Source organism: Lactuca saligna, chromosome 6, assembly GCF_052625555.1.
Source record: "Lactuca saligna cultivar CGN05327 chromosome 6, ASM5262555v1, whole genome shotgun sequence".
NCBI classification, from domain to species: domain Eukaryota; kingdom Viridiplantae; phylum Streptophyta; class Magnoliopsida; order Asterales; family Asteraceae; genus Lactuca; species Lactuca saligna.
Window position 1 is genome coordinate 27333807 of NC_136422.1, and position 12490 is coordinate 27346296.

Here is a 12490-nt window from a genome sequence, read left to right on the forward strand (position 1 = left end):
TGTGTAGATAAACGATATTGGATTGCCTGACAACTTTGATCCCAAAATAGTCTTAAATTTAGTTTCCAATTTTGTTTTTATTAAATTTGTTCATAGTTTTTCTCTATGCACAAATTTAGGGGGAGAATTAATAAAAATCAAAAATCAAATAGAAATCAGAAAAATTCAAAAATCAAATAAAAATAAGAAAATTCAAAATAAAAAAAAAGTTTTATATTCTGTTTTATTTTTTTTTTCAGAAAATATGAAAAACCCAAAAATATTGTGTGCTAAATTTTCTTTTAGTTTTGTTTTATCTTGAAAAGTGAATTCAAGTGAAGATGAAACTTATGGAGTTTGTGTCGAAGATTTCTGAGCCAAGGCTTCATTCGTGATCATCGAAGAATTCACATTCGAAGGAGCAAGAAATGAAAATTATTCTTTCGACATTCAATTTTTCAACCCCAGAAGCAAGGTGAAGCTGAAATTGAAGATTATGTGACGAATTGCATTGAAGCCTCCTCAATCAGTCTGATGCTATCTTGAACCTGTTGAAGTGATCCAGAAGATTTGCTCTCTCTGATGTTCTCTCTGAAGATTCTCAAGCTGAAAGCGCTATCTTTCAAGAATCAGTACATCAAGCCTCCTCACCCAATGTGTGTTCATAGTCGAATCTTGAAGAAATGCCTGACTGCTCAAAATGAAGTAAATTTTTGAAGATTCATCATGTTCATCTTGAAGCTGTGAAGAATTTGAAGATAAATGTTGTAACCCAAGCTCCCAATGATATCAAGAAAAGCCAGCTACCTTTTTAGGGGGAGTTTGTTGGGTAAATTAAGAAAAGAAAGCTATAAACCAAGGGGGAGATTGTTGGGTCAAAAATATGGTTTATACTTTGCTTTTCTATGCAATTGTATTTTTCTGTAATGTTTATGAGTTTATGTCCAAATGGTGAGTTTACGGCCGTAAGCCTGCTTACGGTCGTAAACCCAGTGTCCGGCCCAAGTCAATTATATATAGGGGTTATGTACGTCATTAATGGTTGTTGATGTCACAAGAGTTCACGGTCTTAGAGAGTAAGTTGTACCAGACGTTTTATGCAATATAAGCGTGTGCAAGCTTGTTTTAATTCTGTTTCTACTCGTATTCTTGTGTAAATCAATTGTGTGTTTGTTTGATCACTGGTAAGATCCGTTTAAGGACCTTATATATATATATATATATATATATATATATATATATATATACACATAGAGAGAGAGAGAGAGAGATTTAGGTTCTATGGAAAATAAAAAACTCTAAAAATCATAAAAATGCATAAAAAAAATACTTAGAGATCACAAAAAAAAAAAGTTAAACATTTTTTATGAAAAAATCGCAGTTTTTTAAATAAATTCGCTGATTTTTTAAAAAAAAAAAAATTTAATGATTTTTTATTTTTTTCAGCGGAATTTATTAAAAAACCTGCAATTTTTTTTATAAAAAATTAATTTTTTTTTGTAATCTCTAAGTATTTTTTTATGCATTTTTATGATTTTTAGGGTTTTTTTTGTTTTCCAAATAACTATTCCCTATATATATATATATATATGGAACTAAGGAATATACCTAGAAAGGATACAAGTTTAGGTAACCAACTTCATCATATTACGTCGTTTTGTATCATATATATTCTAACCGTCCAATGCTTTTAAAATTCCACTCTTTACTTGATTTATCTCCAATATTTTTAGAAATTTTATCATTATCTTCTTATTACGTATTTTTTATTTGCAACTATTAGAAATATAGTCTAATAGGTGTTCGGCAGAAAGATGTGATGTAAGCTTATATATACATTAAAGGGTATATTTACTTTTTATGTGTGTTTGTGTGTCTATATATATATATATATATATATATATATATATATATATATATATATATATATATATATATATATATATATATATGTTCAAATGATAACATTTTTTAGAATGAGAACAATTGAGATAAATTTAAACCACTCATTTATTTTTTCTATACCATACCTACCCCCACCCCACCCCGTTCCACTGTTTCTCTTGTCTTTCTCTTCACGTCGGAACACCAGTGAGACCACCAGACTTCTGCCGAATCATGTGACTTCCACCGAACCACTACCAACACCTCATAACCACCGGACCACCTACACTCTTCTCCGATTTTCTTGTCTGCACCTCCCTCCGCCTCACTCGTCTCCTCATCGGAAACCACTTTCATCTAATTTCATCAAGCTCCTTTCCTCCATAATCTCCAAACTTTCCATCCTCGTATTCTTGTTTCTCCTCTCACAACCGTCATTTCTTCTTTGGAAGACGATCCCCTCGCCAAACAAACGATTGATTTGATTTTCAAATTGTACATGTCAAGTTATTCTTCAATATATAACGAGTTTGTTGTTAGGGTTTTAGATCTCAATTATATTTTGGATCTGTGTTTTGGAGCAGGCATCAAATATATTTGGTGTCCTCCATTCCTTACATAGATTTGTTCTTATGAGTTATGAATGATGTCAAATACATACTTGTAGGATGATTAGTGATTCTTGTGGTTATTGTTGCTTCATTAATCTTTCACGTGGGGTAATTAACTTCTGTATTGTTTACTCTAATATCATAGACATGATTTTCTATGAACACCAAGTGTTCGATGAAATACCTAATAAAAAAATCTCCAAAAATAAATCAATAACACGGTGGTGTATTTATTGTTGCAGTCTATAGGTGCTTGTCGATGGTTGTTTGCTGAAAAAACATCATTTTGATGTCTCTGTTTACTATGCCTCTATTTTTTACTGGACTTTTTCCCCAAACATATTCAACAACTTGAATGTTTGGTTGTTTAGATTATAAACAGGGTTTTATATTCTTGCATAGTTTCCCCAAACATATTTTGATGTCTTTGTTTAATTTACCTATGTGTAGGACTCGAAAAAGGTGACTTAAAGAGCTTAATGGGGTAAGTTGGTAACTTAACCCTAATAAGTGTAAAATTAGCATGTTATGTCAAAATCCCTAACTTTAAACCCTCATTAAGCCAAGCATTAAGGCCCTTAGGTTAGATTGAATTCCACGTCTCAATAGCCTAATATGTAACCAACAATCATATAAAAAGTGATAAACTTAAGGCTTAATCATTAAGTCCTTAATAGAACACCAAAAGTGATTTAAAAGCTATTATGATCAATTTTCCGAAATCTATCCTCCAACTTCTAAAATTCATGAAAGTGAATAAGAACACCTACAAATCTTGCGACTTAGTTTTCTGGAAATCTTAGTGTGTCTAGTTTCTCAAACTTTGAATCACATTTCAAAATTCTAACTCCTTGAGGGGTAAAATTGGCATTATTCTTAGGCTGGTCCATGTTGTCACAAATTTCATGCATTGTCTTCAAAAACTCATAATAAGTTCATTATAATTCCAAATGCCAAAAATTCCAAATCTTATAGTTAGATCTGTATGTATATTCTCCAACATATAAAGGGTTTGATGTAATTCTTAATAGACTGATACATTTTATTCCAAGAGTGTTCAGTGGTCCAGAAAGTGACAGCTTAAAGTTACTAACTTGTAAATTTAATATAAAATCAACCAAAAATCATTAGAATGAGATCTTTATATTTTTGAAAAGATAAAAGGAGGAACTTTACCAGTATTATTTTATCAAAATTTAAGAATGGGTGGAGAGGTAAGAAATCAGATCCCAAAAAGAGCACTACAATTAAAGAGAAAATAAGAAAATACATACATAAGTTTTATAAGATTAATACAACAAAGCACAAGCTAAATCATGTTATAATTGTTATGTAGGTGCTCGGAAAGGAAAGGATCCATCTTGCTTATGCTAGCTGATTTTCGAGTTCAAGGAAGTGAGTTACACTAACTCTCTTATTATGTAGGCGTTATTTGTTTTATGTTATTGTTCACGGATATCCTAATCCGATAAAGTGAACAAGGAAAGGCGGAATATAGTTTATTTTCTAGTAAGACAAGAAAGCAACATTCATTTCCGTGTTCTCGATTCATTAATTGTTCTCGTGTATTAAATCACATGTGATTATATGATCTAATCGTATGTGATTAAATATATAAAATGACATATGATTAAATACATGATAACAACTATTGAATTGAGAACGCAAATTTGAATATTATTGATATAAATCATATGTGATTAGAGATGTATAATCGCATGTGATTAAATACTCGAGAACAATTATTAAGTCGAGAACATGAAAATAAATATTGTCCACATAAATCATATGTGATTAGATACATATAATAACATGTGATTATGTGTATCTAATCACTTATGATTTATGTGGCTAAGATTCATTTTCACATTATCGATTCAATAATTGTTTTATTCCACTGTAATAATATGTAATAATGTACATTTAATCATATGTGATTATATGTTTCTAATCACATATGATTTTCTTTGGAAAAAATGAATATTGTCTATATAAATCATATGTGATTATATACATACAATCATATGTGATTATATACATGATAACAAATATTGAACCAAGAACACGAAAACAAATATTTATCAAAATTAATCATATATGATAAAATACATCTAATTACATATGATTTATGTAGACATAATTAATTTTTGCTTTGTCGATTCAATAGTTGTTCTCATGCATTTTATCACATGTGATCATATGTATAATCGCATGTGATTAAGTACATGAGCACAACTATTGAATCGAGAAGGCAAATATGAATCTTGTACACCTCAAATCATATGTGATTATATACATATAATCACATGTGATTAAATACACAAAAGAAATTCTTCAATTTAAACCACAAAAATAAATATTGTCTACATAAATCATATCAGATTAAATACATATAATCACATGTGACTATATGTATCCAATCATATATAATTTATGTAGATAAGATTCATTATCCTATTCTCGATTCAGTAATTATTCTTTGTCAACTGTAATCATTTGTGATTAAATACATATAATCACATGTGATTATATATATATATATATATATATATATATATATATATATATATATATATAATCACATATGATTTATATGGATAAAAATAATGATATCTATATAAATCATATGTTATTAAATACATATAATCACATTTGATTATATACACGAGAACAACTATTGAATTGAGAACACAAAGATAAATATTATCCACATATATCATATGAAATAAATGTGTATAATCTCATGTGATTATACGTATCATATCACATAGAATTTATGTGGAAAATATTTATTTTTGCGTTCTCGGTTCAGTTGTTGTTCTTTTGTATTTAATTTCATGACATTATATGTATCTAATCAGATATGATTTAAATGGAAAATATTTGTTTTCTTATTCTCGTGCAATAGTTGTTCTTGTAAATTTAGTTACATATGATTTCTATTCACAAAATTCATTTTCGCTTTTTCGATTTAGTAGTTTTTCTTTTTCCACATTAATCATATGTGATTAAATACATACAATCATATAGGATTAAATACATGAGAAAAAATATTGAATCAAAAATGCAAAAACGAATATTAGGAATATAAATCATATGTGATTTGATACATATAATCACATGTGATTGAGTACATGAATACAACTAATGAATTGAGAAATAAATAATGAATCTTGTCCACATAAATTATATGTGATTAGGTACATATAATCACATGTGACTATATGTATTTAATCGCATGTGATTTATGTAGACAATATTAATTTTTGCGTTTTTAATTCAATAGTTGGTATTGTGTATTTAATCACATATGATTTATGTGAAAAATATTTGTTTTCACGTTCTTAATTCAATAAATCATATGTGATGAAATATATATAATCACATGTAATTACATACACGAGAACAACTATTGAATTATGAAAACTGAAACAAATTTGTGTCCACATTAATTATATATGATTAAATACTTATACTCACATGTGATTAAATATATGAGAAACATTATTGAAACGAAAACTCAAAAATGAATATTTCTCATATAACTCATATGTGATTGGATATATATAATCACATGTGATTATATGTATTTAATCACATATGATTAAAGCTGACAAAAAATAATTATTGAATCGAGAATGCGATAATGACATATATGATTAAATATATCAAATCACATATGATTATATATATATATATATATATATATATATATATATATATATATATATATATATATATATATATAATTACATGATTTATATGGACAAAAAAGAATATTGTCCATATAAATAATATGTGATTAAATGCACATAATCACATGTGATTATATACACATTATTATAGGTGGTCGTGACGGGTGGTGGTGGTGTGTAGTGATGTTTGGTCTTGGTAGGCGGTATGTGGTGGTGGTGATGATGATGAAGGGTGGTGAAGACGGGTGATGATGATAGGTGGTGGTGGTGGGTGGGTGTGTGATGGTTGGTAGTAGGGGTGGTGATGGTGTATGGTGGTTTTGGTGTATGATAGGTGGGTGGTTGTGATGGGTGGTGAAGGTGGTTGTCAGTGGTCGGTGGTTTTGGTGGGTGGTGGGTAGAGGTGATGGTAGCGGGTGGCGGTGATAGGTGGTGGTGGTTAGTGATGATGAGTGGTTGTGGTGGTAGGGTTGGTGTTGGTGGAGGCAGTTGGTGGTGATGCATGGTGGTGACGATGGGTGGTGGGTGGTGGTTGGTGGTGGTGATAGGTAGTGGTCATAATGGTGGGTAGTAGGTGGGTGGTAGAGGTAGGTGGGTAGTGCTTGTGGTAGATGGTGGTGATGGTGGTGGGTGGTGGTTGGCAGTGTGATTGATGGTGGTGGTGGGTGGTGGGGGCGAGTGGTGGTGATGGGTGGTGGTTGGTGGTTGGTAGTAGTTACGAGTGGTGGTCATAATGGTGGGTAGTTACTAGGTGATAGTGATGAGTGGTGGAGGTGGGTGGGTTGTGGTAGGAATAATAATGGTGGTGGGTGGTGGGTGGGGATGATGGTGATGGGGGCGGGTGGTGGTGGTCGATGGTGATGGGTGGTGGTAGTGGCAGGTGGTGGTCATAATGGTGGGTGGGTGGTAGTGATGGGTGGTGGAGGTGGATGGTGGTTGTGGTGGGTGGGGTTGGTGAACTATACATTACAAGGGGATACAAGCAAATCCTACAATTGACTTTTTTATTTTACTTGCTTACTGATACACTGGTTAGTAAACCAACCAAAGGACTTCAACCTAATAGCATCAGAAGTAATTAACATTAATATGCTTTTTTTTTGTTAAATAGATCGACTCGTTTCGAGTAATAGACCATGCAAATGACCATATCCAAAGATCTGTGAACAAAAGTTTTCAAGTTGGCTTCATAATTTCGTGGAAATCTATGAGAATTCGGTTACAAAATGGGGATTCCGTTACAAATAATTTTTTGTCAAATTTTCGTACAACAAAGTTATATGTGGCATTTTCTTGTGTAGTTTGTTAGAAGTTATGTAGGCGAAAATTACCTATGTGTTTGTTTCCACATAATTCGTTTCGTGCGAGTTCAATGAGTATTTACATTAATTTTACTCACAAACATCATTCAAGTATTACATATTAAAAAAAAACACCATTAAAATAAGAGATATATTCAAAAAACACCAACAAAATACATGTTTTGTTCAAAAAACATCATTTTTTATGGTTTAAGGTAACTTAGATGGTTAGTCCCTAACTTTTTCTCTCTTAACACCATCGGTCCCTGGTGTTTATATTTATTTTGTCTTTGGACATTAATTAATTAAAAGAATAATATACTCTTATTAATTTTATTTAAAATTTACTTTTATTACTAGTTAACTATTCATAGAGTTGATATACATAAATCGTATAAATAATTAAAAAATAATAAAAATAATTTTAAATAAAAGTATTAAGGGTATATTAGTCTTTTAACTCGATCAAGGTCCGAAATCGAAATAAATTTAAACTATAGACACTTTTTTGAACAAAACATGTATTTCATTGGTGTTTTTTGAATATATGTTTTTGTTTGATGGTGTTTTTTTTGAACATATAATACTTTTTTTTTTAAACGGCAAACGAATTAAGTGGAAGCCTACTCACAATATTTCAACGAGCACTTCGGGTTCGAGCTTTTTTACAGGGCAAACTCAGCCCCATAAGGTTATCTGGAGAAAAATTACTCACATGTGGCACCACTAGAGGTAACTTAAGGGAATCGAACTCTCAACTTCACATCCCATATAGATATAAAACCCGGTATATCAACCCAACTAAGCTGAACATGAATGGTTTTTTTGAACGAATTTGAAGTTTCGATGGTCTTTTAAGTCATTTTCCCAATTGACAATGAAAACATGTCCGGTTTTATAGAATTGAGAATCCAAATAAAATTAAACATCTAAGAAATTGTTGGATCACATTCCCTTTGAAGTTTGTAACTTGAAAGGCTTTCATTTTTGAAAGACATGTGTACATGTTTATTTTTACCGTTGTGATGGTCTTAGTATTATATGAGTTTTACTTCAATCCTTCTCACGTAAAGCGATTAAATTAATAATGAGATGTCCATTTGTTTCTATCATACTATAAGACAAAAAGCATGCGAATTAGCATTATATATCAATTACAAAATTCTCTATTAATTTATACTATTAATAATAATTTACAATTACTATCAACTCATCGATCTACATCCATTTCTGCATGACATGCTTATTATTGCCTAGCACATCGTTGTTCATGTCTGCATCACATGACTGAACAAGCATTAGGATTCTCCACACTGAATATATCGGTCTCTGAAGCGCGAGGATTGTGAAGAGACATGGGTGAAGGAGGAAGCGGAGGTCCACGTAAGTATTCCATGGCATAGCCTTCATTTGCATAACCATGCATGCTCGAAGAGACTGAAACTCCATAATCTTGATTATGATAACTCTGATTATAGACAGGCATCGTGTATACATACGGATTATCATTTCTGTAATACTCAAATTTGTTAGCCACTTCTACATTTTTGCTCCGCTCTCCACCACCACCTACGGCCGTTTGTGCCTCATCGGCTGACTTCTTCTTTTCATCGCCACCATTTGTGGCTTTGGCTGTGATCACCTCATCGTCGTTTTTCTTCTTCTCGCCATCTTTAGTACTATTGTCTGTCGGTTTTCCCACATCGGTTTTCTTCTTATCATCACCATCGTTGCCACCTTCTTTCTCTTTTTTATCGCCACCACCTTCCACTTCGACCTTCTTTTGATCTTTTTTCTCATCAATACCCTTGCTTTCTTCTTTCTTAGGTGGAGGGACTAAGTCGACGTTTCTTTTCAGTTTTTCTTTTAAGTATGGTATAAGTTCTTTCATATTCATTGTTCCTTTCACAATCACCAAGTTCTTGTCATTCTCTACTTTTACCGACTTTACTCCTGGACAAAATAGGAAAAACAATTAATTAGTTTAACAAAATTGAGCAGTTTTATTATTATTATTTGAATCACATTAAAATAATAACTATAATTCAAGAATACTACCTAATGCATCATGGGAAAAACTTTTATTAATTTGCCACTAATAAGACCCATTATATTGTTAAAAAACTATTAAGAGAAAAGCATTTTGGAGCCTACAAACCCAACACAATATGTAATATTTTAGATGCATATATAAGCAATAATATACTCAATTTTGTCGTTGATTAATTAAAAACACAATTAACTCTCTTATTCAAATTAATAAAAAAAAAAAAAAAAACTTTTTCATCATTTAATAATGATAACAATATTCTAATGAGAATTTTTGGTACTAACCATCAATCTTTGAGATGAGTCGCTTAATTTTGTGTATGCAACCATCGCAGTGCAGTGGAATCTTCAACACCACAGTAGTTGATTGAGCCTAGATAACCACCATTAAAATATAAATCAATCATCCATATATAGCACTCAATATTAATAAAGAATAAAAACTATGTACTCAATTAATTGTACCTCTTTGGGTTTTTGGTCGTTGGATGCTTGTTTATCATCAGCTTTCTTTTCATCTCCTTCATCCTTTTTGGGTTTGGGAGAGATTATTTCCACCTTCTTTTTGGTCTTGTATTCAACCCGTTCCTTAATATACATAAGATTCACTTTTCCAGTTATTGTTAACTTGTTGCTCATATAATCAGCTTTCACAGTTTCAACACCTACATATAATAGATTCTTTGTGTCAACGAAAGGCATGTGTAAAAATACAGTTTGATTCATGATTATACCTTCTAAGTGACGAATGGATTTTTTGATCTTTTTGGCACACCCATCACAATGCAAGTCGAGCTTTAGAACAATGGTTATTGGAACATCATCAACTTTCTTCTTTCCACTCTCGTCAACGACCTTCTTCTCATTAGCTTCTTTCTGTAATAAAAATGGAAGCATGTAATTACACTAGAAAGAAAATAAACGAAAGGATTTTGAAAACTAACCTCACTCATTTTGATTAAAGATTTTGAGGATGGAATTAATAATTTTTGTAAATTGGAAGCAATGGAGGGTATTTATAGGGAGTTGGTTTCTTTCGCAAGCTCTATCCATAGCACATCATATATACACGAGCTTCAAGAATAATAACTTGTATTTAGAATAAAAAATCAAATAGGACATGTGTACTTTGTTATTTAATATTATTCTCTTGAAAATGGAAATTAGTTTTCATATTTTTTTTTAATTTCAAAGATAATGCTTTCAAAATACGAGTCTTTGCAAATAGTGAAATATTTTTATTATAAGAGTATTTTATTAATAATTTGTACGGAATAAGATAAGATTTGTCTTAGCTGGAAATTTTGACATTTGTTGAATGGATGACCATTTTGAATATAAGTTGAAATATTAATATCTATTTTAAAAACTTTGATTAAACCGAGAAATGATATAACTGTTTCCTATAATATTTTGTATTAATCCTTAGTATTGTTATTTAGTAGTATCCATAGAAAGTAAGTTAAATGGTTTTTTAATATTTTGTAACAGTTTTTCTTATATTTTGTTAGCTTTTTAATTAAATCTTTAACCGATTTAAAAATTCATCCAACAAAATTAAATCCAAATAATTTTGCTTCATTAGACGATAGATGATTACTAGTGCCACTAAACCAACCATTCAGATTATTTGTAAACATTTAATGTATAACTTTTAGGGCATGTATGTGACGCATGATGCTTAATTGTTTATGGTATCATCAATCATATATCATGCATGTATGATGGATGGCTGATGATGTTGGCACGTATGGGTTTTTGAATTCGACTAAGCAAGTGAGTAATATATTTTAATTTAAAGGGGAAGTTTTATAACGATTTACAAGGGAGTGAAACCATGCATATTAGATTAAGCAAATTTAGTAAAATTCGATTCAAATGAGATCGAATTGTCTTTGAATTTTCGCTTTTTGGGTATAAAATATCAATGAAATTATTTGGATAATTCAATGATCATGTATATGAAATACTTTTTCTAAAATCTATGTTTTCAACTCTTGTGCCATGGAGTATCACAAAATTTTATTCGGAATAATCCAAGAAATTTTTGCCTATAATCTAATTATCTATTATAAGGTAGCAAGAGAGTTCTAAGTGGGGGCGACCTCCTAGTTTTATAATAATTCTTTCATTCCTATCCCCTCATAAGAGGATGATCCAAGAGTTCCGCTCAACGGTCTAAGGACTAAGGACTACTCGACCTTCCTGCAATTCAAATCCCTAATGAAATCAACTATATGTCTAAGTGTACTAGTTGACTTCTCTATTGCATAACGCTTCTCACGTGACTTCATAATCACAGGTAAGCTACCTACTGTAAGGATCTAGCAGTTGCTTCATGTTCACCTTCCTTCAAAAGAATATGCTAGGATTAGTCCAGATCTAGCCTTAGTGTAGTATAGATCATCAACAAGATGAACTATATTTGAAGGAATGTGTCTATTCAAGTCTTTATTGAATTCGATATGCGTACATTCGATTCGGAGAAGAGATTCTTTCTTGCAAGAACATGGCAAGCTAAGCTCAGTCATTCAAAACTGGCAAGCACCCGGAAGCACTAGATCAATATGCTAGATCTCCATACGAGTCATTGCATGTTTAGCAACAATTCCAAATTTCTGGCAAAATTCCGTTTTTGTGTTTTGTAGAGACAAAGGTTTAGAAAGAGAAATAGTCGTTATTTTTCTTATATCTATCTTCTACAATGTTAATATCTTGATTATATACCAAGATGATGACAATTTTAAAGGATGGAACGTCTCCACTTCAAATAAGGCACGTTCCTTATGTTCTGGTAGGAAAATTTTGGTATGGCCCCTTTTCTCTATATGAATTATTTTTCGGTTGAGACACTGTCGCACACCTAAGAATGACGCCTTGACCTTGCCTGCTAACACGAGTAATGAGACCTCCTTCAAGGGCTCTGCCTCTTGGAACCCGCTAGGTTCACTGCCTCTACACCCTGCCAGGG

General features: G+C 31.4%; 1 protein-coding gene across 1 annotated transcript; it reads right to left on the bottom strand.

The window, feature by feature from the left end:
- Positions 1 to 8613: 8613 nt before the first annotated feature.
- On the bottom strand, positions 8614 to 10569 carry LOC145003270 (uncharacterized). Its single transcript, XM_078962405.1, has 5 exons — positions 10464 to 10569; positions 10254 to 10395; positions 9985 to 10184; positions 9805 to 9892; positions 8614 to 9423 (listed from the first exon to the last, which is right to left on the bottom strand). Exons 1-5 carry the CDS (start codon positions 10470 to 10472, stop codon positions 8750 to 8752), a joined length of 1113 nt encoding a protein of 370 aa, XP_078818531.1. The 5' UTR covers positions 10473 to 10569; the 3' UTR covers positions 8614 to 8749.
- Between the last annotated feature and the right edge of the window lie 1921 nt (positions 10570 to 12490).